General features: G+C 49.1%; 2 protein-coding genes across 4 annotated transcripts in view; both read right to left on the bottom strand.

The window, feature by feature from the left end:
- The window catches only part of LOC119095251 (tRNA-uridine aminocarboxypropyltransferase 2-like), a 16,204-nt gene extending 2,394 nt beyond the window's left edge, over positions 1-13,810 (bottom strand). Inside the window, exons 1-2 of the mRNA XM_037218117.1 lie at positions 13,738-13,810; positions 2,256-2,371 (exon numbers count right to left, since the gene is read on the bottom strand). Of these exons, the coding sequence (XP_037074012.1) occupies positions 2,256-2,371; positions 13,738-13,810 (189 nt within the window). The remainder of the gene's footprint in view (positions 1-2,255; positions 2,372-13,737) is intronic.
- A 4,739-nt stretch (positions 13,811-18,549) lies between these two features.
- Positions 18,550-24,220, bottom strand: LOC119096099 (tRNA-uridine aminocarboxypropyltransferase 2). Of its 3 annotated transcripts, none has more exons than XM_037218956.1 (6): positions 24,027-24,220; positions 23,453-23,567; positions 22,732-22,810; positions 21,279-21,385; positions 19,845-20,040; positions 18,550-19,105 (listed from the first exon to the last, which is right to left on the bottom strand). In XM_037218956.1, the coding sequence occupies exons 2-6, from the start codon at positions 23,536-23,538 to the stop codon at positions 18,818-18,820; spliced, it is 756 nt and encodes a 251-aa protein (XP_037074851.1). In that variant the 5' UTR covers positions 23,539-23,567; positions 24,027-24,220; the 3' UTR covers positions 18,550-18,817. The 3 variants fall into 3 exon arrangements, with proteins under 3 accessions (XP_037074851.1, XP_037074848.1, XP_037074847.1); XM_037218953.1 differs by lacking the exon at positions 24,027-24,220 and adding an exon at positions 23,761-24,000; XM_037218952.1 differs by lacking the exon at positions 24,027-24,220 and adding an exon at positions 23,796-23,997.
- Positions 24,221-27,112: the final 2,892 nt, after the last annotated feature.

Below are 27,112 nucleotides of genomic sequence, written 5' to 3'. Positions count from 1 at the left end.
GCAACATCATTCAAAACCTGCCACCCCAGAGCAGAGGTGCAAAAAGATTCTGGTTTACCGGATATGATCGGTGACAAAAACGGACACTTTTTACGAGCATATTGAGGACCAAATTGCAAAAATGGAAACAGATTACAACAGGCCAGACCACATTACAACATATCCTCCCAGTCCGACGACACTCAAGGCTTGGTATTGGCCTGTACTCGCTAACGCTTGCAGCGTGAGCCTGTGCAGACTACGAGCCGAAACATTGGCGTTTCGTTGTATGAACAAGTTGGGTCGCAAGATACTGCCAAACAAAGTCGCTATCATCGGAACAGTTTTTGGTAGGGGACAAATCTACTACAAACTATACTACATCAGTGATGAAGTCACAAATCAGTGGTGACAGTGTTATTCCAATGCCCCTTAGAGCAGTGTTTTCACAGATTTTTTCGGTTAAGTTTCACTTCACATGCAAAACAGTATGCAACACTAAATAGCTAGGCTTATTACTATTCGTCGTAAGACTCACGTCTGACCTCAACACCTTGCGATGAACGTGACCAGTGTGTTACGCGGCGTTTTAAAGCGTCGTGCAATTTGAGACAGATGGGCTCAAATGCTTGCCAAGCGGTAATGAATTGGGCTCCGTTCAAGGCTGTAGTCTGCCATTGGTTGTCACCACGTCGTGGGAAGCTGACGGCTTGAAGGACGAAATTTATCGTCAGGTTTGAATGCGCTGCGTGGCTATTCTAAGCACCTACCATGGAGGGCTTCCCTGATAATGGCGTTAAAAACGGCCAATCTGGGAGGTTTGTTGGCTCGTGGATGTCCGAACTGTAGCTTCAGAGCCCAACGGAGGACGTTGGAGAGACATTGTCACACAAGGATTCATCCTGGTCTTCCTGCTGCTGAGAGGAACAACGGCTTTGAAGTAAAATGCCGAGCGTCGCTGGTGTAGGCTTCTCACGCCGCCCTTCGCGCCTCAGACTTAGCGTACTGATCGTTGGACAGGGGCGAGGTAACACGTTTTTAGTTGTAATTTTATTGCATATAGAGCTAAATAAAGGCGCAAGAGGTGTTGAAAAATGTCGCTTGCATCTGCTGATACCAATATTGTACAGGTTTCGCACTACTTGATTGGGATCATGTTAGAAAGTACGAGGCCTGCACTGGTAATACTGGTGAATGCGACGATAGTGAAGGTTCACAACGTTTTCAGCTGATTGCACGATGATATCACAAAACAAAAAGTGATATTGTTTTCAGATGCTTGTAGATCCATGTTATCGGTGAATGTAGGGCTACAGGGATGCAGTTTTGCAAAGTGCGTAGGAGTGAGGGAGAGGGAGGGGTGCAGGAAGAAAAATGACTGGACCTGCCTCTGAAATGCACTTAAAACGTTTTCCTTCCCAGATTTGACGTACTCCCTTTTCAGAGTTGAGAGCAGGATCGTACGTTCTCAAAATTAGTTTTGGAAGACGCTGAAGCAACAAAAATGAGGATATATGGAAAATAATGGATAAAAAAGATGCATAAAGATAGGAAACTGCATCCCTGACTAGCAGGCGCAATCCTCCAAACTGAACAGGAAATTACACTTCTCACGGCTCGTTATGTTACGTATGCCTTTATATGATAATTGTATTGCTTTAGTCTTAACCATCATTCAATGTTTGATAGTCTGCAACTAACATCTCACTGTGAAATGGACTGCGCAAACAAAAACCAAAAAAGAGCGTTTTCTGGTTATGCCACATTGCAATTTCATCTACTTTTGTTTTGTAGTTTTTGGCGCTGGGAGCTATATTGCAGCGCTACATATCACACCCACACCCACCACCCACATCCCACACCCACACCCACACCCACACTCACACCCACACCCACCCACCTACACAGACCCACACCCACACCCACACCCACACCCACACCCACACCCACACCCACACCCACACCCACACCCACACACACATCCCACACCCACACCCCACACCCGCACACCCACCACACCCACACCCACACCGACCAACCCACACCCACACCCACACCCACACAACACCCACACCCACACTATATATATATGTACCAAGGGGAAACGGTAACTGACAACTCACCATTTGGCGGGGTCTGAGAATACCAACAAGCAAAACGACTGGGTTCATCAAGGCTACCACCATGGCCGCAACACCACCATCATGCTTGTTAGGCAGAAGCATCCGCCACATCGTCTAGCCCACCGCGCGACCACGTGACCCGTTACCACTCACCGACAGGCCGAGCCGGTGATTGTCGTAGTTGACGGTCATCACGTGCAGTCGCTCCACATCGCCCCCGAACATGGTGACGTTGTCGCGGCGGCGGCGCAGGTACGCCTCGTACCCCGCTGTGGATGGCCAGAGGCGGCCGTCTCCAGCTGGTAGCCGACGTCACCGCGCAGGTCGCAGCCGTCGGCGGCGGCCCACTGGCAGGCGCTGTACAGGCCGCACGTGGCCTCGTCGGCCGTGTCGGGGCCGCCAGGCAGCGGACACTCGAGCGCCACCGCCGCCGCCGCCCGCCAGCGCCAGCGCCAGCGCCAGCGCGACCAGCCACCGGGCGAGCATGGCGCAGCGTAGTGAGGGCCGCGGCGGGAGGGCTCGGTGGCGGGCGCGCCGGGCGCCAGGAAGCGCTGATAGCCGTGGGAGAGCAGCAGGTGAAGGGCGAGGGTCCCACCCCCCCTCCCCATCGCCGATCACGGCCGGGGGCCGGCGGGTAGTCGTCAGCGATGAGCCGAGTTTCCGCTCCACAGCCCACTGTCTGTCCCACAACCCATTTCCGCTCCAGAGTCCAGTTTCTGCTGGGTGGACATATTTTGCGAAGTCGCTGTTTCGAACGATACTATAAACCACATCAACAAGTTTGTCGTAGTTGAAATAACAGCAGCACTGACAGACTGCTCTTGGTATTCTGCAAAGAGAGGGAATATGCCAGTTGATTGCCAGAAGAGCGGCGAGCACGCGCCAGGCCCGGAACTTCGCGGTAGTAATGTTGGACGTGTCCCGCAAAATCACAGAGGACATTCTTCATTCAAAGTAAGAGCTTTTTGCCGTGTAAGGAACCGTGTCAGCTAACCAATAGTTAGTCTGCGTTGGCCTCATGCAACAAGGCATTGCATTGCATAATAGCTATGAACAGCCAAGGAAGCGCTTCCGACATACACAAAACTCGCATCCAGAGATCTTGGTAAGGCTCGACATCGCGCCAAGAAAAAGTGTCGTTGAACTTCCTCTTGCGCGGATGCCATTTTTGGACGCCATTTTTCCGCTGCGTCATGCATTTGTGGTGGCTGAGAATCGAGCAGAGGGAGTACTCTGCTACAATGCGTGTAGGCGGAGTACTCACCTATGATACTCACAGTATGATGGCATCCGTATGGCCACATCTCAATTCTATTGCTGGCGCTTGCCTCTGCTTTCTGATAATGTGGTATAGAGTAGTATACAGTTGATGTCCTTCAAAACACATTTCGATTGAATGTCACCCACCAACGCCATCCTGAACTGGCCCGTTTGAACCACCCCTTGGCTCCGTCTCTGTTACAGCCCGATATTTAATTTCATGGTCCGAAAAGAAGACTTGTCTGCAATATCCAGCAAGATTTTTCGATGTGTTTAAGTTATCTTAACACACGCTCGGGTGAGGGGGATCAAATTGACACCCCGAAGGTTTTTCCAGAATGGTTTCCGAACGGCGCGGCGTAGTCGCGCCAAGTTTTGCATAGGTATAGACAGTTGAATAGCAGATCCTTTGGCATCACGAATTTAGATGTACCTTGTACGGTCGCTGACCTGTGTCAGGTAAAAGTCAGGCCATGGTTTCAGCGAGGTTACCTTCTAGGAATCCCTTCAATCTGATCCAACAACGGAGTGTTAGACGAAGCCATACATCTCTGAGATGCTTTCCTAGGAAACACAACAGTAGAATGAGCAAATTACATTGACCTAAAGTCAGGTATAAAGGCCAGACTAAGGTCAAAACCAACCTGTTTTGTTACTCTTGGAGCTGCTGTATGGGATAGTTTTGGTGCTCATTTCAAATCAACCTGTTAGCAGGAACCGTATGATGCATCTCCCATGGACTTCTTAGAGGTCAGAAAAGGTCATTGACCTAAAATGAGCCAGGTCAACATTTTGCTTTTGGAACATACTGCGTAGCGTAATCTTTGCCGCTTAGTCAAACGCAAAACTCAAAGCAATCTTGTATGATTTTGGTCACCCTTGACCTTCAAAAGGTCAAACAAGTTCATGGATCTTCAATGAGAATGTGACCTTTTGCCTAGAAACAGATATCTGGGTTCTGAGGGCACTTTAGAGACCAACCTGGATATTGACCTTGCTTGACCTTTTTGACACAAAGATCATGACCTAGGAACCTGAAACTTTGGGCTAAGCGAGGTTACGTACAGGTCAACCACCACCCTGTAAATTTGGTGTCTCTAGCTTTCTTAGTCCCTGAGATCCCAGGGGGCCAAATTGACACCCCTCCCCCACCCCACCCGAGCCTAAGGGTATCTAGCCGGCCACCCGGGTGCGTGTTAAGTTTATATCATTCACGTAAGAAGTGTGCATCGATCATAATCGAGCGCACTTCTTAAACTGCGCTCTTTTTGTTATGTTTGCTAAGTTATAACTAAACTGACCTGACTTACCCTACATAGTCCCGTTAAAAAAATGAATCAGTTAGCACCCATCCCAAATCGATATCATCATTCTGAATGTGGAATGGCGTGAACAATTACGATTCTGCATGCATGTCGGGCAAACCACAAGTTACAAACTTTGCCAACGGGCGATTGAATGGATGCAAGAGACTGGAGAGGCACAGTAAATTCCTCTCTAGCAAAGATACTAGCTGACCATTGCCTATATCACTTAGAAATTTATAAGGCACCCAATGACCAAAAATGTAAAGCACAGCGCAAATGCTTACGTAATATGTGTACCTTTACGCATTAAGCATTAAAGAGTTGTATTTCCTTTAAGACAGAATATTGTAACGAATCTTTCAAATGTTTGCCAACTTGAGAATGGAGCGGGGGGAGGGAGGAAGGGCCGGAGCCACTGTTGTTGGGAAGGGCTGGAGCCCCCTGTCAAGTTGAATTGAGGCCCATTTCGCTGACCAGTCCTTTCAGTCACGCATAGTAGGGGCTAAGGGAGATGGGGGGGGGGGGGGAGGGCAGGCCTCTAAAAATAGTGTTGGAGATGCAGTAAATTAACAGAGAGCTTGCATGGCTGACCTGACATTGAAAAATGCTGGTTGTCCAGGTAGAGGTAAGTTTGTGATAAGATGCAGCATGGAAGTTTGTTAGCTATCTGATCGGCTGGTGGAACGTGTACAAGAGGATGGGCAATAGCTTCGAACATTTAGTGGTGTGAAATCACCCTGGAGCTGCTTATGTGCTTAAGGTCGTTTCATATGTTGTCGCTTCTTGTACTAAGATATTACTTGTTAAAAATAAGTGTCAGAGACACTGGCGGTTTCTCTTAAGTTTAGGGTTACAGTTTTTTTTGAATTATGTCCTTTCATTCAATGCCCATAAAGTCAATGCCAAATTTTCCAAAAATTTTGAAGAGAGACAGTTCGCCTGGTCCCCCTCCCCATTTCTCAGTTCCTTCACCACTGATCGGTGCGACGCACAATAATGATGGATCCGCTGGCTCATAAGATGGGCACTTGGCAATAGCTTTGCTTTGCTCCATTAACTACCACGACCTGAATGGCACTATTGTGTGTTGAAGTACGACATCTGCGGTTACATGTGAACGAGCTTTCCAGCGCGGCCGCCGACGCATGTTTTGTGGCACTCAGCAAACTCAGACCCGCACTCTGTTGTGGCACTCAGGCACAACTCAGACCCGCACTCTGTTGTGGCACTCAGCAAACTCAGACCCGCACTCTGTTGTGGCACTCCAGCAAACTCAGACCCGCACTCTGTTGTGGCACTCAGCAAACTCAGACCCGCACTCTGTTGTGGCACTCAACAAACTGAGATCCGCACTCTGTTTGTGACACTCAGCATAACTCAGACCCGCACTCTGTTCGCTGAGTTCCTGTCATTGCGGCAAAAGGGTTGGGTCCCAGTTTGCTCAGTGGTCTCCGATACCGCAGTCAGTGGACAGCACACCCACGTAAAGCTGACAATGCCAATATTCTGGTTATGGCACACACGTCATCACCACGCTTATAAATGCCTGTTTTATTTTGCTTTACGCCCCATGTTTCTAACAACATGCACAACCCATTAAACATATCAAGGGCGGGAGCTCCAACTTTGTGCCTATGACCAGAAATTAGATCATACTGCATTTTGGCAAATTCATGCAATTTCCAGCTCTAGTAAATGAAGCAATAAGGGTGTTTTTCGTGAAGACTACGTGGCCTAAATTGAGCTTACGCCGTACAGGTGAGGAGCTCTCTTGCAGCCAGACAATAGCATGCGTGTCGTGCACACGCCTATATCAATAGCAGCATTCAATTCACCTGTCTCAGTTCACCCAGGAAACCTGCCATCTGCCGTCCGTATCTGGAACAAGTGCGTTCCTTGAGTGCAACATGCCTTATACATTTGCCGGTCACGTAATCGTAACCATATTAAATGATTTTGTAAACATACATACATATATATATATATATATATATATATATATATATATATATATATATATACTAGCATAAGGTGACATTAAGCTAATTTGTCGAGTTTTGAAAGGGGGAGGGCAGAGTCTGTCAAACTTTGTCGCTGCTTTGAGCACAGTTTTGGTGTTCATGAGGTTTTGAGGCCCGAAAGGATGACCAAAATGTCATGGTGGAGAGGCACCAAAACCTTTGTTTCGCAGCCGTACAACCTTTGTTCTCAAGATGCACCAAATCCAGAGTAACCACGAAAGACACTATAACCTCATTTTCAGTTCACTGAGTTGCAAGGGTACAAAAATGTTCGTGCCGTATTCTTTGACGAAATTCTGGATTTGCCTGTCCGGCGAGCAATTTCAGAGCGCACTACAATGGGCCTAGAGCCTTCATGTCTAAGGGGCGCTAAATTCTAGGGGCACAATCATGTTGTGCCTTTCACCTTGACGAAACCCTGGATCAACCACGTGGACGAAGGGAATACCAAAACTGCATTTCGGTGAACCAGAACCCTCATTTTCAAGAAGCACCAGTTGCACACAGGCCATTTCAAGGGCCACAGACCTTCATGATAAAATCGGGCCTAAGTTCATGGTCATCATACATCATTTACCTTGGACGCTGACGAAATCCTGGATCGGCCCATTCGGGAAAGTGGCAAAAAAAATTTTTATTTTGGGGCATCACAGCCTTAATTTTCCAGGAGCACCCAGTCCATGGGGTACCATAATGTTCCTCAGAACCACAAACTTCAAAACACAGCAATGCCCAGGTGGCACCACATGTTAAAGCCTTGCCATTGATGGAATCCTGGATGGGCCCATTCGGCTAGGGGCGCAAGACCTCCCTTTCAGGGCACAATCAAACTTATTTTCTAAATGTAGCAAATCCTAGAGGCTATCTAAAGGTCCCAGATCCTTCGTTTGAAAAAAGCACTGCGATTCAGGGGCATCCATATTTTTTTGTTTTTCACTCTGGCAAAATTCTGGGTCAGCCCTTTGACGAAGGGATACCAAAAAATATACGTTTTGGGACATCATAATCGCTACTTGAAGAGGCGCTCAATTCCAAGTGGGCACCATAAAGGCCCCGAAAATCTCCCTTTTCAAGTGACACGTTCCACAGATGGCCAAAATCTGTATTTTCAGGAGGAACCAAATTCCAAGGGCACCACCGTCCGGGGCAACTTAAGGAAGCGGGAGTGCAGAGTGACGCGCACTTGAGCCCTCTAGGTCCTTAGATCCCACGGGGCTCTTTGGGCCTCTGAGCTGATTCGCTGTGGCGACCACTTGAGGCCGTTGGTGTGCATCTGTCGGAGCTTTGTGGCCTAAGGGGATGGGGTGAGTCCTCCAATCACCTTTCACGGGTTGATGGATCACTGGTAGCCGTTGGAGCTTCCTGGTAATTACCGCTGTAATCCCGCTGACCGGATGCCCGCTGGGATCCCGGCAGTGAACAGGAAACGTTTGCACTCATTCAGGGGTGCTGAGGTGCCGGTCAGTGGGCCGGCTTGCTGGGCGGGGGCGGCTGGTCAGGGGGAGGGAAGGGGGAGGGAGGGGGGGGGGGGGGGGGGGCGGCAGCACCGAGTTTGATCGCTTTTCTGCGAAACATGAAAACATGCCTGAAACGGCTTGCCGCTAACTGTTAAAATGAGATGGCATGAGAAGTGAAAATGTACACTAGAAGCACACGAGACAGGAAGGCTGGAACACCCGGCCCCCTTCGTATCGTTAATGAGCAAACTGTTTGCGGCAGGTGCATATGACAGAGCTGATTACATCAACTTCAACGTCTAATACGATAATGTCCTTATGTGGCCTTACCTTTTAGGCTTATGCGGCCAACCAATATAATGAAATCGGCGTGGAAATTTAAAATCCTGACGCGAGAGCTGCTGCAGAGATGGCCGGCCGGGATATCGGACTGCCTTCGTACCTGTAACGCCGTACATGTTCCGAGACACGACACTACGATGTCCGATCAATTAAAACGCAGCAGTGCGAACATCACTGTGGGGGGGGGGGGGTAGATACGTGTAGTCAGGGGGCAGAAATTCGTAGAGCTGACTGAGGTGCATCATGACGTGCAAATTATAAGTTATATACCTAGCGGTTAAAACAAAATCAGGGTGAAAGGCGGAAACGTGGCACGCGCAAACTGTTGGAGATAAGCGGCCTGAACATCTAACTACCCTTTTACCAGTAACAAGTAGATTATTAATGGTAGATGTACGTGTCTGTCAACCGATCACGCAGGCTTAAATGACGAACATGAGCATGCACTTTACCGGCGAATATGCAGCAAAGCTGTAGAAATTCCATCGGTGTCGGGAAGTGAGCACGCCTGAGCAGAGGTGCGGGCACTAGAGAGGAGGGAGCAAGGCCCCAACCTTCTTAAAATTTAGCGTTGGCTCCATGGGCGTTAACTGGAAAGAAGTACGCAAAAAAAGCTTTCGCCCCCCCCCCCTCCCGAAACTTAGGAGAACTTTCGTGCCCTTTTAATCTAAGTTAACAGCTTTTTAGTTAAGCTGAACTGTGTTACCCAAACTTCAGAACAAACAACCTCAAAAAAGAAGGTCGGAACAAACAAGAAGAGGTCATCTTCTGTTACTAGGTACAATTGTTGAAAAAGAAGACTGAACCAGTGACTACCGACGCCAAAAACGCTGCCAACGATGAACCAGAGGCGCACACAGTCGCGCGCAGTGTTCATGCGACTTCAAAACATGACAGTCCGTGTCCACAACGTCGCGGCCTTTGAGCTGCCGTTACAAAACAAACTTTTTTCATACGTGCAATCGATGTAATTATTTGAGAGCACTGCCACTCTTATGACACAGGTCCAACCAGCACATGACATTGACGTGGCGGCTGTTTCGTCTGCCCACATGCTCAAACTGATGGGGAAGGGACACTTTCCGTTTAGGGGCCACAACAGCTGGAATGGTTTACCCCAGGAGTACAGCAGGCTCGCAACGCATGTCCCCTGAGACGAGCTGAGAAAATCATTTCTAACAGAAGGGCATCAGCCTTAAGCATATTTGCGGAATGGTGCAGTTCTCTTGTCTTGAAACTGCTTGGAGGCATACTTACGGTTTGTTTTTCACCGATTAAAATGCATCTTTTTGCCGATCAAATTATGAGCGTGCATGTAAACGGGCTAAGATAGCGACATACATCATCGGACAGTCCATTCTTGTGAATGCATAACTGAATGATCAACAAATTACTTAAGAACCTATTGGTATATCAAACACAGATTTCGCGTTCGGTACGCAAGACAAAGGTGCAACTTCTTTCCTTCTATTTCGCAAAAGTGGTGTGCTTATGCAAACTGCTAGGCTTCCACCTGTGATTGTTTTGGACGATCGCACTAGCTTTAAAAGCATGTCATGAATGTTGATTTAAAAATTGTAGAGGTAAAGTGGACGCCCAGAAAATATGTGGTTGAAGTATTTTGGTGTCTTCGACGATTTTGGCATCCAATCATTTTGTGCAATAGGCAGCCATATCTATAGATGTATTGTCAACGGCGATATGTGATATGGGGAGGGTTTTTTAAAGCCTATTGGCCGGTTGGTCAGCCTGCCCACTCCCTATGGTTCCTCCATGAGCTGGAATCCATAACAATATTATGCCCATGCCCTCTTTGCGTAATAGGTAGGGGATGCAGATTGGTAACGTTGACGGGGAGGTGGTGAGTTATTTCAAGGCAGCAAGCTACTGTAGAACTGCATAAGAATTAACAGATCACTATTGTTCTTGGGGCATGGTTGTGTTGTTGAATGTGTTAAAAGCATGAAGAAGTGTAAATAATTGAGCCAAATAAACTGAAGTGTCATCCAGTAACTTACAAGTTTTATAGTGATGTTCACTGCAACTTACTGAATATCCCATTCGGTCGCTGGCTTTCGAGCCATCAGTGCGAGCAAAACAGTTTTTCGGGTAATCGGCAATCACATGATTAAACGTCTGTTAAAGACATGCTGTTTTGGCAGAGCACTTATGAAAAAGAAACAGTTTTTTTTGCAGGGTGGTACTATTAAAGCCAGGGGGTGCTGAGGAATGCGGTATATCAAAATTAAGGTTGTTGCAGTAGACGGTGGTTCGAGATACTGTGGTAAGTCCTGACCTGACCTGAGTGCGGCGATTGTGTTGAAATTCATACTGATTTTTTGAAAGCAGACCGTTTTGTTCTCCTATCCCCCCAAAAATGTTTCACGACCATCGTTTCAAAAGTTTTCCCAGACAGCTGTTGAGTACGATCGGCGACAATTTGACGTGTTTTGGGCGTCTTTCCTCGGTTTTCAGAGATAAATAAAGATAGTTTCTCCCCATACATTACAGAAGGATTACAAAGCACCAAAAACCGTCGCAAAAAAATGAAGCATATTCACAGAAGATAACGACAAAAATTGGCGCACCTGATCATTGTTGACCTAGATGTTGCTGGCGGATTTCATTGCATTTCAGAGCTTCAGCAATGAATTTTGCGTACTGCGGTTTTTGTACTGTCGGAAACAAAATAACTAGGATGTTGGGCAAAAACAGCTCCCTGCAAAAAATCCTCGACGCCTCCTGATAATTTCCGGAGGAACCGCATCGAGTAAGGCTCACTGCAAGATGATTGGTGATTAGTGTACTGCCGAAATAATTTAGTTAAGTGCTTTCCGGAAAGTGCTGGAACCAGTCCCTATAATCGGCCTAGAAGAATGGCAGCAGTGAACTGCTGAATGCAGGTTTGCTAAGAATGACATTTGACCCTCCTAATAAATTGCCTGGTTCGAGCACGCTTATAATTTCGGGTAAGGAGGTGAAGTATGTCATGATGGTAACGAAAGCAGCGGAAGGTGCGTTTCCGGCGTGCATTAGCCTTTTTAACTTATGTGGCTCATAGCTCACGACGGTATTGGGGTGCGCCGTGATGGGGGGGGGGGGGGGGGGGCTAAGTCAGCGGAATTGTCGCGTCTCTGCTATGTGAGTAACATGTGTAACAAAGCTAACACCTTGCTCTGGCGACTTGTTACGATCGTGGTTGACAAAACCAAGTTCTTGAGACTCGGCCTAGTCGAATTTTGGCAACTTCGGCGCTGGCATGAACCGCGAAACTGCGTCAGCGGTTGGATCAAAAGTGATGTAAATTTTGATTGGGAAATGGCCACCGTCGTGTACATCTACCTCGACAGTCCAAACAGTCTCTATTCAGTCGATGGCGGTTTCCGTACCTGCGAGAAAATGGGGATAAGTATGATTTCTTTTGCTTAGCAAGACTAAATTATGGACATCGGTGAGGTCTTAAATCAAATGTTCTGGACGATCAATAAAATATTGGGTGGAATGTACAAAGAGCCGAAACCAACATACTACACGAGTTTGGAAATTATTGCTAGTTCTTACTGAAATGAGGCTTGCAATCGAATAACTTGAGAAAAAGACCATATCCGAGCACGTACTTTGGCAGCGCCTAAACGTTATACACACGTTTCATAATGAAATGGAAAAATGACATTTTAAGGAAGCATATTTACTTAATACAGAAATGCTGGTGCCTACAGCAGTCTTCTGCACTTGAAAGTATACCAATAGTTATAATTCAACTTATTTCATCATATCTGATGCTTACTTTAATATCCTCCAATGTGGGACATTCCCAGTCGCATGGGTCTGTAGCCGAAACTAAGCCTCTGCTGGACGATAATGGCTTGGGCTAATGCGGAACAAGTGCTTTCAATTAAGAACATTTGGGAAACGACCGAGGCAATTCCACTGTACTAGAAAGGACACTGAATGGTGAATGAGGCCCTCCTCACCAGTTGGTGGAGTCAGCTGAACGAGACTGACCGCGGCTGGCCCATTGCTACCCTTGCAGGCGGGTGGGACCGGCGGTCTTCGCACAGGCGTGTTCACAAAGCAATCATACGCAAAGGCTCGGCTTGAAAAACAATATGTGTGGCTGACGTTTTTGCTAATATATATATATTTTTAAAATCAACTAAGCTACTTACGAAGTTACTGACAAACCGATGCCCGTTTGGGGGGGGGGGGACCTACGTTCATCTTATTTGGGTCAGTTACGCCAAAAGACATTTCAAGTCAGGTGTGATGTAGCGATTGCCTTTTTATAGTTCATCCTGCTAAAGTCTCCAAGCTGTACGTCTCGAAACTGTTTAGTTTGAGCTGTTCTCTTCTGTCCCACCCGTAGCGTAGCGGGCGGGCTCGAGCTGTTCCGACGGTTGCTTTTTGCTCCTGACACCATGATGCCCGTGGGGCCAACGGCTTTTTTGGCCATTGTGGACTTAGCCACGTTTGGATTTATTTCTGGCCGCGGGTCAAGAAACAATATTCGTTAAGCCTGCCTTTGCTATCCTGCGCACAGCAGGCTAGCAAAGGCAGGCCGTTAACGTTTCGTTAACGCAGCTCATGTTGTTCAGCAATAATGCAAGGAACGCCCGCGAATTCCGGTTAATTGGGCTTATTTTCATCCGGCAGCAAATGCAAACCAAAGCATCAGATGCGCACAGATTTTATTCCGACAAACAGCACATTCAGACAGCGAGACATCACCACAGCAACATATGTCCCCACAACAAATGGCGGGCCCCCTGCTGTGTGGTCGGTCTTTCAAGTGACGAGAGCCGGCCGTTCTCACGCAGCGGAAGAAGAGACAGACCAGCGAACCTAGCAGTGCTGCGTAATGCAGTCATAGAGTGTCACAACTAGAAATAATCATTTCCAATGCCTATGCGCAGCACTAGCATGTTTTCAAAACATTGTGCTGGTAAAAAGTCTGACGATAGCAAAAGCGTGCAACTTGGCAAATGTGCAGGAGAAAGCTCGAGACATTCAAAAATTTGCGTTCTATTTTCTACTTGCGTATTGCGGTGAAATCGGAAAAAAGCACCAGAAGCTGCGGGTGTGATTATTTAAGCCTGCGGATTTGAAGTTGCGCTGCAGCAGCAGGCCACCGCTGCCTGCCGCACTCTAGCTGCGGTAGGTGGCGTCGCGCGTGTTTGACTCGATCCAGCCCCGGAGTGACGACACCCGGGTGAAGACGTCGGGATGTTCGCGTGGCCGCACGGCCGGCCGAACGAGACGACGCCGATCAGGGCGTACTTGCTGTTCTCCAGCGTGACGAGCGGACCGCCGCTGTCGCCCATGCAGACCGATTCACCGCCGGCAGGCAGGCCGCCGGTGCAGATATAACTGATTCTGATCTGATTCTGATTCTGACTCTGACAATGACCATGGAACGGGCTCACCAGGAATGTCCGAGAAAGGCATGGTATCCTGTCGGCCATGGGCCCTGAGCTGCCTGTCAACAGGTGTGCAAACAGGAGACCCTGCTTGGGTGAAGGCTCATCCAATTTTCGTCATTTTTTTGCATCAAGCCTGTGGTCTTGCAGAGATGGAATGATCTTTAAGCTAATTTTCATGACGCGATTTTTTGGCGATCTCTGTGTGGCTGGTGCCGGCTCAGTCTCCACTGAGATCTCCAAATCTAGCAGACTTATCTGCCTGGGTCAGGCCTCAAACAAAGGCACGTCGTCGAGATTAAAGCTTGCACTGCCCAACAGATGCAAATAATCCAAGTGGCGAGCTCAGCAGGCCCCAACGTGGGTGAAACCTGGCGCTTTGGCAGCATCTACGTCAAGCCGTAAAATATCCCGCGTTCATTTCCCTTTCGATGCTGGCACTGTGGCCAAGCCGAAGGCATGTTGGCAGGATGCTGCGGAATCAATGTCGGGTTGATCGGATGCTTGTGAGCAACGGGGTAAATATTTCACATTGAACGGAGGATTGTTACGCAGATAGGAGCGCTTGTTCATCTTACGCGGTGCTGTGAAGCACGAATCCGTCTCCGACAATATCTCACTCAGTATTGGATTTAAGATGTGCGAAATCAGCGGGGAAAACTTAGTGCTACGCGCAAAGATGACGTGCAAACAAATCATATCTGCTTCCGCTCTTTTATACTACTTCGCTTCACACCAAGTTTGTAACTTTATGTATCAGCTTCTGCGACATATGAACTGCCAAAATGTTAAAGTAATGTTGTCATCAGTTAGGCAGTCTGCATCCTGAAACATTCGATGTCTTCAAAGGAGCAGTGCGACTTTAATAGCAGGCATAGCAGGTTTGGTGTAGACCTAGGCAACCCAATCAAAACAGTGATGAATCACAACTGGCACTCACGCGGGGCAGTCAACATATTTAACCACTGTTTAAACATGAAACGTGTTCAACATTAAACATGTTCAAATATTAATCATATTCAAATATTAAACATGTTCAAGCATTAAACATGCTCAACATTAAACATGTTCAAACATTAAACACGTTCAAAAATTAAATATGTTCAACATGTTTAATGAATGTTTAAACCACTTTTTGCTCCTGTTGGACGTAAGGCTCGAGTGAATCCTGGTTCATGACCTATCGGCCTGTTGGAGTGAAGTGGCCGCTTGTCGGAAGTGAACCGGGGAAAAACGTGGCTTTTGTGTTTTTTACCATATGAGCCTCTTAGCATAAAAGCGATATTACTATCAAAGCAATGACACTACTTGTTGGTTTTTGGGTGCCAACTGTGTTGCCACGTCCTCACAATTAGCGCACCATGTTACCTTTCGCCCCCCTGGGATTGTTATAGAAGTTTCATTGATGAATTGGAAAACTGAGTTCTCCTGTCTGCAGAAGACCTTTTCATGGACTCATTCCCTTCCCGTGAGCTAGTCATCGTTCTTGTTTCAGATTTTTCAACAATTTGAAAGGTCCAGACGTCACGTCAGCTGCTCACAAAATGTGGGCCATGAAAATTAAAGGGAATCTTTCACATTTGAAGACATTGAAGCACCAGATGCGATGAGGCAAGCTCAGGTGTAACTATTGGTGTAGAGGAGAGAGGGACAAGACGACCAGGGTAGGGAAGGGCGGACACTCCTCCACAAGCTTAAGTACTCGCGCTACTACCGCGAAATTCATCAACCGCAACTGCGTCCTCCAGCACACCTAACTGCCGCCGCGCTGCCACACGAAGGTAGGCGGCGGGTGCTGTTTGGAAGGCGATAAAACTGTTATGTGCCTCTCAAAGGAATATTTTTTAGAAAGGAATATTTTTCCATCGGCTTGCCTAAGACCCTGCTTACCTAAAGTAAAGTGTAGGACGGTTAGCTTTTGACGGACGATGCTTCGCAAGGTCACTGTTTATAAGGCATGACTCGCGGGAGACCCGCCAACATGGAGTACAAGCAAGTCTCGTCGATTTTCTCGGTGACAGAAGAGGGGTAAGACAGACAAAACGCGTGTAACGCCCGTCTTGTACCATACCACAGGTTAGGCCGTGATGCGGTTAATGTTGAATTTGTCCATAGGGAGCTGAACTATGTGGTCACATATTACCGCCATGGGAACATTTCATTCTTTGGCTGGATCAAAGTGTCTACAAGGGGCAAGATTTGTTTCCAAGAAGTGTTTCCCAAGACGTGCCCACCTATCGTACTTGTCTCGTACTACGATCCCAAGAGGCATCATGCCGCTCTTCCCTCCCTCCTTGCGACGAGTCACGTGCTTCAACGACGGCTAACGGCTCAGGCCCCTGTTTTTTTTTGTAATGCAAATGTCTTATCATCCTCGGCTCATCGCCTTACCTAGTCGTTCGCCTTTCCCTGATTGCACACATCCTGGCCCGGGTCTGTCAGAGGAAGACGACCCGAGGAAGATGAAGCAGGGAGAGTATGCAGGAGGCCGTCACAGCCGTCTAAAGGGAGAACAGCGTAAAGCGTGCGGCTGCTTTGCACGGAGTACCCCGGACGTCACTTCATCGTCACCTTTCTGGAAAGTGTCCGCTCAAAGTGGATGTGGGACCAAAACAGTGTGCCCACCATCGCAAGAGAGGGACTTATCTAGAGTATGCTCTCCCACGCCGTGCCCAAGGGTTATGCTCCACGTGCGGACCGAAACAGTGTGCCCACCACCGCAAGAGAGGGACTTATCTAGAGTATGCTCTCCCACGCCGTGCCCAAGGGTTATGCTCCACGTGCGGACCGAAACGGAACGGACGGACCAAAACGAAAAAAGAACCCGACCTGAAGAAAGGGGTGTGCCTCAACGAGTCACTTGCGGAAAACAAGCAGGCCATCTGTAGTCAACTTCTCCGGCTCAGGCGAGGCATGACAATCTGGACAACGTTCACAAAAAGCGGCTTCTCCTTGTTCAAGAGGGTCCAGAATTCCCCGCCAGTTAGGGTCTACTCCACAGAACAGCTGAGCGGCATCACGTGTGGGACGCCTCAGGCGCGGTCCGCGGCCGGGCGCGCTGCCTCCGCAGAGGCGCGCCCAGCATCATCGGGTGCGGGTGCCGTGGCTCGCAAAAAGCGTCACGGCTTCGCCCTGGGGCAGGACCGGGCTAGCCAGTACCGCAGACCGCTAGTTACACGACCGGAAATTGAACGTGTTCCGAGTGTTCACCGGGGGACGCGGTGTGTTTGTTTCGTAAGGTGCCAGCCAGGGGCGAGTATCATAAGGTTGTGCGACCCTGGGAGCCGGCCGCGGTTCTCGCCAAGTTGGCGAATTGAATAGCCGGATCAGGTTGCCTGACTCGCAGGGAAGAAAGCTGGTCGTCCATCACAACCGTCTGAGGCTGCGGGCATTTGCAGACTGATGATGAGCATTCAACCGAGTGGTAGCCGACCCCAGTAGCTAAGTTCAGGTGTGAGCCCGCCTCCCCCCGCGACGCGGGAGCCGTGGGCGATGGGGGCCACGTCCGTGGTTCGTTCCACTCCGCTCCCCCGGACGCGGTGCGGACCTGTAGTCTGTGCTCCGTATCGTTATGGTTCGAAGAGTACGCGTCGTTGAGTTTCACCACGCATCGGCTAAGAGCCTGGTTTCGTGACCCGCATCTGACATGCTTGCGTTGCGTTTGTGACTATTGCTATCCTATCATCCTATGCCTGTTTGTGACCATTGCAATCCTGTCATCCATGCTCGTGTTTGTGACCATTGCTATCCTGTCATCCATGCTCGTGTTTGTGACCATTGCGCTCGAATCAGAAGATGCGGCGTCCTCCGCGTTGTTTCGCTTGTCACCAGCGCAAGAAGCAAGCATATCAAAGAAAGCTGTTCTGTCACGACTTTGTACCAGTGTTTCGAGTTTGCTGCGCTGGTGCCGGACGATGTCGTGCGTCATCATCGGTTCGTGCAGATGAGTCGTACTTTGTCCACTCCGTGTTCTTACGAAAATGAGGTACTGTAAGGGATTGAAGTCACTGTGCGCTCCTTTGCACGCCCCTGCAGAAGTGTAGTGCTTAGCTGTAGGTGGCGCTGTGGCACCGCAGGCGAAGTTGAAGGCGGCGCCCGCAGCACGCGCTCTGGCCCTGGCTGAGCGCCGTCCAGGCGGTTGTGTCCAGGCGCAGCTGTGCTGCTGAGCACAGTGCCTCTTCATGTGATAGCGTAATTGATACCAATCGGTCTAATAAAGACCTTTACTGAATTGAACGCGTGTGCTCGTAGTGAAGCCCGCGAATACATGTTCCCCCTGTCTCACACTGCCTTTCGGTGTTTTCCAGTCATCAGGCTGGGCTCTGTAGGACCGGCGCTTTCGTTACGATCCAGCAAAGCACCGCGACGGTGACAGCGGTCCAACTGGCCACGGTCAGAGATCGCCGAACGTCGTCTTACTTCCTCTTCTCGCTTCTCTATGCTCCTAGAGCAGCGCTTGACACATTATGTGCCCACGGCCATTGCCGTCGTAGTGGACCAGGTCCCGAGGCGGGTTGGCCCCGAGGCGCCAGATGACGCCCAGTCCCGCAGGATGTTTGTGTGTAGACCATGCATGACAGGGCCAGAACAGGCGTAACGGAAGCCCGCATTTCGCCTACGTCCATATCTTCATCATTCATGCATTCATTGATACATTCAGTCATATGGCTCTACTAACCTTCAGTCCATCAAAAAAGCCAAATCCATTACATACTTGCTAATTCCACGACATAGCATAAACTTGCAGTCAACGAGCCAAGAAACCGTATCGGACCTTGCAGTACTGCACTTCAAAGCGTGACAAATGATCTCCCGTTGAGATCCGGGCCAATCAGGCCACGAATGGGCTCGATCCACACGATCCATCATCGCACTTCAGCTTCCCAACGCCGCCGATAGATGCCGCCGGCGTCACAACACCACTCCCAGCTGGCGAAACATGCGATTGGTCCGCGCGCCGCGCTGCCGCTCGTATTCGCCGCGTTCGATCAGCGCCTGCTTGCTGCTGTGCCGCACGGCGCCGTGACTGAGCTGCACGCGACAGAGCGCGTGCAGCGGCTGCAGCAGCTGCGGCCCCAGCTGCGGCCGCTGCTCCAGGTGCTGCAGACAGGCGGCGGCCGCCTCCACCGTGCTGAGACAGGCGTTGGTAGGCTGGGTCCGCACCACGTAGCTGCTGCACAGGCGGCCGCTCACCTGTACCTGCCAGTCGGAAGACGGCTTATGCGCCGGCAGGTGGCGAACGACGTCACATCGCACAACAGATACCTTTTGCCGCCCTTCAGCCAACAGGTCTAGGAAGCCTGCTCGTTAGCCTTGGCCCCTTTGAGCACACCATGCGGGGGCTTTCGCGGATCAGGCAGTGGTCCAGCCTCAACAGAGCTGCTATTTTTAGAGCAGAATTTGATACACTTCAATCCCTTAATCGACAATAACGATAATCAGGATAATGCAGTGTGCCGGTTGCTGGGGGCAGTTAAGGCTCTCGTCGTATTTAGCTTACTGATGACTTTGTGGTATTGATGGTGTCGACTGCACTACACGGTGCCCAACGATATGTAAAAACCGCAGTGCGTCGCGCAATCAATCTATTGGTGTTTGATTAACAGTGAGTGCAGGGTTGCCACGCTTCTGAAGCACAGTTTTCTCTCGACATCCACAGTAGGCGGTTCACTGATACGCACTTGACTGCGAGCCCAGACCAGTGCTACGGCTGTAAGTCCAAACCAGCGCCACGGCTGCGACTCCGCATCAGCACTAAACCTGCAAGTCCACGTCGTTCATGGAGCTGGGGAGTCAAAAAACATCATTCTAAAGATGGGATTCGGCTACCGCCATGACTTCTAAGGATTCAACGATTCATTGGATCAATGATCCAACAGTTTACGCGACCCCTGTTCACTGTCGGCAGTCGTACGCTTCCGACGCCAGCGCCACCTACCTGACGAACACCGTGCAGAGCCGGACTCATCGTGTACATGGTCTTGGCCTGCCGCCAGGTGCCGTCCAGCAGCAGCACGTTGTAGGGCGGCTCGGAGGCGGCGGCCGGCGGCAGTGACGTCACGTCCGCCGCCTCAGGACCCGGGTACAGGATCACAGTACGCGGCGACCGCAGCAGCGCCGCCAGGCCGTCGTGGCTGGAACGCGGCGGGTCAGGCGCACTGGGAAGCACACCAACAGCCGATGTTCGCGCCCGGATCTCCGGATCTGCGGTCCGTGTGTAGGTCACGTATCGAGAATCAAAACAGTCCACGAAGATAAAAACATCTTTTACGTCGATGTTTGAAAGCAAACGCTGTCACTTCGCAGACAAAAACAGCAAGCGTTGCCTTGCTCTCGCTCTTGGCCCACGACGCTGCTCACGAACGCTTCGAACACCTATCCAGCCGGCGTGCTGGTCAGAACGCTGGTCTCGGCGCACAGCGACCAGCGCTCACTGGGTTCACCGTACAGTATGTCCTCGATTCCCAACTGAGGAATGACGTTTTTTCGGCAAGAGGAGGAATCCCTTACCACGGTGACCGTGCCATGAAACTGCATAACGTGTCGCAAATCCCTTTCATCATGCTATTCGACTAGAGCAGCATTGTTTTTGATGATTTTGAGCCCCTGGTTGGCATTGTCAGTGCTCCTCTGTCCATTTCACAGCCGTACGCAAGGAAAGCTGTGAGACCAACGGTATTCGGGCAATTCTCGCCACTGAATAAAACGATGATTGTGCAAAGATTAACAACCAAGTATCGTGGCATATCAAATGGGGCCAAAAACAAGACACATGTTTCACCTTTCCGGTCTCCTCAGTGTCTTTTTTATAATAAGAACTTCACCAACTTGGAAAATATGAATTACTTTTTTACGGCCAGGACAAGATGTTGGAAAGAAGCACCAGTTCGGAACAATTACGCGACACTACGCCACATGAACGACATACCAGCGATGGCAAATCACGTGATGAGCACATACTCTAGGCGAACGAAATACGCGACAAATATAGCACACAGGTTAGACACTAGTAGCGTGGAGCGATACAAGTGGACACGGACAAAACATGTGTAAAAGTCTCACTCGTGGCGACGAATCACCACCGTTCGAGAGCGAGGCGCACATTGTGCTGTCCAAAAGTCATCCAAGACGACATTGAAGTGACGGGGCCCCGCAATCGAGACGACTTCCCAGGGCCCCACGTATGGACTGGGGGAGAGCGCGGGTGCTCGGAGCAGCCAAAGGCATTTACGGGATCAACGTCGACCTACAAGATCGTCACTTTCGTCCCAGAAGCGCACACCAAAGCCCAGGGGCGCCAACAGCCGGTGGAGTGGCCGCTGGTGACGCTCTGTAGGCAACTGGCGGTGGGCTGCCGCCGGGCGTCACCCACCTGGCATGCGGGAACTTCTTGCCGCGGTAGACGGTGCACCGGCCGGGCGCCAGGCCCAGCTGAATCATGGGTGCGGTCCGCAAAGCCCGCCGCTCCTCCAGGGGGTGCTGGAAGGGGATCAGGGGGTCAGGCAGGTCACACCTGCCTATAACGGGTTAGAATAGGTTATACGTGAGGTACGCAAGATAGGTCAAAAGGACACAAGTCAAATGCCGAAGTTAAAAGGAATACGATCCAAATGGATAAACAGAAAACAGCATGTCATTTACAACACACATCAGTCCTACCAAGAGACTCTGGCTTTCATAAGATCTATGAAAAAACTACGAGCCCCTGGTCGGTTGCTCGTCCCAGAGAGCGAGAGGGGGAGAGGCGCAACGGGACCCGCCTTCTCTGCCGACTAGCCTCCTCGCCACCAAACAAAATCTAAGCACCCCCTGCAGCATCTTTTCAAAAGAAATTAATTATTTCGGATGGTGGCAACTGTTGTTTCTCCCAGTCAGTTAGCCCAGTCACTTGGCTGCCACGTGACTGTGCCGAATGCGCGGAGGAGCCCCAGATTTTGGTCGGAAGGGCCGTCTGTGCAATGTTAGGTGTATTGGCGATGATTGATGACGTGATGATTGACGACGCGATGATTTTTGGCGATATGATGGCTTTTTCCCCCAACTGCCTTTGTTCCAACTGGTAACAATGTGTTCTGCGCATGGGCAGCACCACAAATTTTGGGTAGATACAGGAATTTTCAAGGGTCCTCCCAGACAAAATAGGGCATCCACAAATAAGGGGGGGAGGGAGCACCTGAGCAAGACTTTCCAAAGGGGCTCTTGAATGTGGGTGGAAAAGGAGCAAGTGGAACCCCACCACAACTTATTCCAATATCTAAAAACCCCACATAGCATGGTTCTCTAGTTTGGATTAATTGGAGCTCATCTCTCTCATAGTGATGTGGATCTGGGTGGGGGGAATCAAACCTTACAAGTTTAAGCATAAACTGTGTAGGCTTTTTTCATAGCATGGGGTTAAGCTGTCAAAAGTAGCAGAGTTTCTGTTTGCTGTGAATCCATTTGTTACTGCTAGCAAGACAGCCAGACATTGGATATCAATGGGAAGATAATGTTTTTAAATCTCTGGCATCATTTTTTCCTGAACTTTGATCACAAAACATTGGTCCAACTAACACTGGCCCCATGGCATTGGTCCCAGATTACAATGCAGCAAGATAGGTGAGATGGGGTGCAGACATGCACTAAACACATTCAAACACCATGCCTTCCAAAACGCTGTGTTTGAAAAATTCCGCTAACTATAAATCCACTGCCCATCCCGATAGCTAACTGATTCATAGAAAACCATGTTAGCTAGGACTTTGGCAGGTATTGGTGGTTATGAGCATGCTGACTGCCAAGGTCAATTCACACCCAGGAGTATCAGACAGGACATCAATGCTTGCCTGCAAAATAATGATGTTGGTGTGGACATCCAGCGGGGGATTCGGCAGGTGATCACACCAGCAGGCCAGCTGTGGACGGCTGTGAACAACACACAAACATACACACAGCCTTGTCATTGAGGTCTGACCTGGGCCTAAATAGTGCTTGACATGCACTCTGGCCAATTCACACCTTCTGTAGCTGTGAACAGTATGAAAATGACAACTAAGTCAAAGCAGCCAATGGCAGCAATTGTGAGCCATGTATGATGAACAGGGATGGATAAATGCTTCCACTGGAGTGGGGAGGGATCCAAGAAAAATCCCAATGTAATGATAGTGGACTGAAAACATCCAAACATTTCCCAGGGAAGGTTGGTTGTGACTAGCTGGTTTTCACAGCAATGGCAACCCAACCCAGCATTAGCACCTGGGAATATACATAGCATTGTTCCCAGGTGATGGCTAACATGTAATCCAATGTCTCAGCACTGATCTTACTTCACAAGGTTGAGTGAACAATGACTACTCATTAAGTTAAGTTTTATCAGATTGAATCTGCCATTCAACCCGATGGGGCAGGGGTGGGTCGTGACGCTCTGTATAATGCTTGTGAATGATAGCTTTGCATTTGTGAATTCAAATGTTCAGTATTCTCTAAGGCATTCACTGGATGTGTCTAACAGCAAACATGTGTACCATGCTGCAATCCCACCCCCACCTGTCCACCACCTCCACTTACCTGCACCTTTCACACTCCACACGGCCCTCATCCTCCTCCACCAGCAATGGCAGCTCAGCCAGAGTATCTGCCAGGTCGTCAGCCATCCAGAGACCTTGTTGGATGCTCTGCTATTCTGTGAAATCAGTGGTGTTTGACAACAACCCCTCCGGATTTTGTTTTCAAAATATACAATTTTCTAAGTAGATGCCACTTGGTTTTAAAGCTTAAAAACAGATCTCTACATCAGGGGTGCACAATACCTAAAAAAGCTCAGGGTGCTGGTGAAAACCAAACAAAACCATCCACCTGACCTCCATCATCCATACCTACACAATCAGCTAGTAACCGCCTCGCAACTTACGGCGCCTTCAGCCAGCACTCAATCTCAGAAGATCATCCAGAAGTTGCAAAGTTGACTTGGTTAATATTTGGCTATCCAACAGAGGGAACTTAACAGACTAGTTCCCAGTGGAGGAATCCAAGATAAAATTGATCTAGTTCTGAGGTTTGCTACCCAAGCACAGGCTGTCGCTGTTGACTATTTTAGAAGAAGAAAAATCATCACCGTGAGCATTTTATGCCCAGCACGCACCGAACACAATTAGCTGGCGTGAGCAGAGTTGTTCCAACAAAAAATCCTACAACTCAAACTGCATAAATTTTGCACCAAATCAATCATGGGCGGAATTATTATTATCGATATTGTAGTGAGGCTTTTGGTGGTCGCAATGCTGTTCTAAAAAATCGCTTAACATTTTCACCAACCTACGACATGACAGTACGATTATGTCAAGAAACCAGTAATTTCGTTTAAGGCATACAGACCAAAGAGGAGCATTAAGCATGTACAAAAAGTGAAATAATCACGAACTCATCGACACGCAACGCAAGCAATACAAATATCACTGTTTTTTTTGCATTGCTACTCCAAATATTATTCTGGTAGCCTTATGATTATTTCCCCTACGGTAATTTTGAGGTGTGACAGCACAGATAAAGCAGGCTATTTGAATGATATGGCTGATGGCTCGTGGTGCACCATACGTCAGACCGGAAAGAAACGTACCTGTGCACACCATGCTGAGGTAGTGCATCCTATCACATTCTTTCAACTTGTGAGGCCTGAATACACTTCCGAATGGATGTTCTGCGCGGAACATATGCGAACAGATACTCTACGAGACGGCAGGCAAAGCTCAACGTCATAGCAAGTTGATTGGTGCTGTGCACTTCGTGCTTGAGTCCCATAACACAAATCCGAGGTAGCGGATGAAGGCACAACATGCGCGAATATCTGTTGTAGCAATAGCTCGGACACGCGAATGCAATTCAAATGTCTCGCTCACTGGTGTGAGATGTTAAGGGCATGTCGTACCCACAGACTGTTGCAACACCCTCGTAAAAAAGAGCGCCTCTTTCATTATTCCTGTGGGCGGGATCTGAATGCCGCTCTGACATCCAAATACATATTGTACCTAGACAATGCAAGAATCCGTGGATGGCTTTCAGCCATAGCAAGTTATCTTAAAAAAACTGTTCGTGGTCACCAATGAATACTGTTGAATGAAGTAAATATTGATCGATACAATGTTATGGAAACACCCTATATCCAGCATGTGCTGAGAGATGACCGGAAAACAGACGATTCGATCTGAAGTTATAGATGGCCGGTACCAAGTACTTGGCCAAAATGTTCAAGGCAATAACTAAATCGCCATTTCTAGATATACTTTATATGAAAGAACGCCTGCTCATGTGACGTTCCAAGACGATGCATGCATGCTTGCCTCGAACAAAGTTGACGGTTGCGTGCAGCGCTTTAACTACATCAATGTCCTGTTGCCTCCTGTCGTTAAAATATCCATTTCATAGATAGTGTTGCTTGACACCCGACTCCCTAAGGTTTGGAGGCTGCATTTCCAGCATGTCGTGTAACCGCGCACAAACGTTTTGCATCCTCTGAGGCATCCATGACGCGTGTTTTGACATCAAGACGTGTCCCTAGCGATCCTGCCTTCTGAGACGCCATCGGCTTTTAGGAGCTCCGCACTGCCATCCGCTGTTGGCGCGGGCAACAGGCGGACAACCGACGATGTACGCTACATCGTTGCGTTAAGAGAATGTTTCACATTTGAAGATATTGACGTAATCACCAGATATGATGAAACAAGCTCACTTAATATGCCCATAACAGGCCAGCGGAGAAACGCTATGGGCTTAGGTCTTAAGAAGGGGCTTAAGAAATGCGGAGGGGTTTGGGTCTTAAGAAGGACAGTATTGTAAACAGCACCGAAAGGCCTCCAATATGGCTGTTTCAGTTTCAAATCGTATATAAATGTGGAACACTCCCTTTATCGGACGCCCACGTCACAAGTATCATGGCTTTTGAAATTCCATTTCACTGCGGGAGAGGATCTCATTCGTAAGGGATTGTGGTGTCAAAAAGGTCCATTTTCAGGGAAATTTGATCTCTTGCGTGAGTTGGTAGGGCTTATTATCGGCCTAGCAACATGCAACTTATTGCTAATCGCAAAGTGTCTTTGAGGCCCGTCCACTGTTTCTTTCCTCGCGGCCCTTTCTGTCTTAGTTTGGAAATGACGGGGTGGGGGGGGGGGGGGGGGGGCGGCGGATCGCATCGACCTCCCCCTTCCCTCTGTCAGTCCTTGGCATGAAAAACGGCAAAACCAGGGTCGCGGTTAAGCGCTCCGCAACCCGGCGCCAGTGCTACGTAAGCCCTGCGCTCTCTCCAGTGCCCGGTACGTGGCCGTTCCAGTGCCAAGCATGCGCCCACCGTAGTGCCGAATACGTACCCACTCCAGTGCTGGTTACGTGGGGTCCCTTGTGCCGGACATGCGATCTCTCCTGTGTTAGACATGCGGCCTCTCCTGTGCCGGACACGCGGTCTCTCTTGTGCCCGAAACACATCCGCCCTCGTGCTGGACAGCTGCTCCTGCGTTGGATATACGGTCTCTCGTGTGCCAGCACGCGGCCAGTCTAGTGCGGGGCACGCAGCCTTTCCTGTGCCCGACGGCCGTTCCTGTCTCCGACAAGCGGCCGCTCCTCTCTCGGACATTGACAGCTCCAGTGATCAGAATTAGGGACGCTTCAGTGAGCGGCTCGCCGCCGCTTCAATTGCGTACTGGCCCCGCACGCTTTGTTTAGATGCAGAGCATTAAAATGACACGGTGCGGGTTAATGCAACAAGCATTTTACGTCTTGCTCCATTCTTTCAGCGCGTGATATGTGGCCATAGGCCCATAGCTGGAACATTTGATGTGCTGTGGGTCAATATGCCCATAACAGGTCAGCGGAGAAATGCTATGTACAGTTATGATATATAAGCTACCCAAATGCCATTTGAAAATATGGGGAGTTTTAGATCAGTCGGTACTCTGAATCAACCTGGAGTAAGCTTCGTTGCTTAATATTAAGCAAAGCCGTCATACAACGAAATAGCCGCAGCGCCCGCGGTTCGAAATAATTAGGCGATCTCAATCTCAAAATAAAAATCAGCCAATCTCAAATAATTGACCAATAAAAATCAAACAAAAGTTGATTAACCAATCTCGCCAAGCACAGTTCGATTCACGGAGATTGACCTTTCATCAATGTAACTCAGGCAATGAAATGGGTTATGCAGTGTTGGATCTCTTTTTGGCGGGCTCAGGATTGGGGACC

This window comes from Pollicipes pollicipes, unplaced genomic scaffold (genome assembly GCF_011947565.3).
Source record: "Pollicipes pollicipes isolate AB1234 unplaced genomic scaffold, Ppol_2.1 Scaffold_4219;HRSCAF=4965_pilon_pilon_pilon, whole genome shotgun sequence".
In the NCBI taxonomy this organism is placed as follows: Eukaryota; Metazoa; Arthropoda; class Thecostraca; order Pollicipedomorpha; family Pollicipedidae; genus Pollicipes; species Pollicipes pollicipes.
Note: the sequence above shows the minus strand (reverse complement) of the source record. Positions and strands in the feature narration are given on the sequence as shown.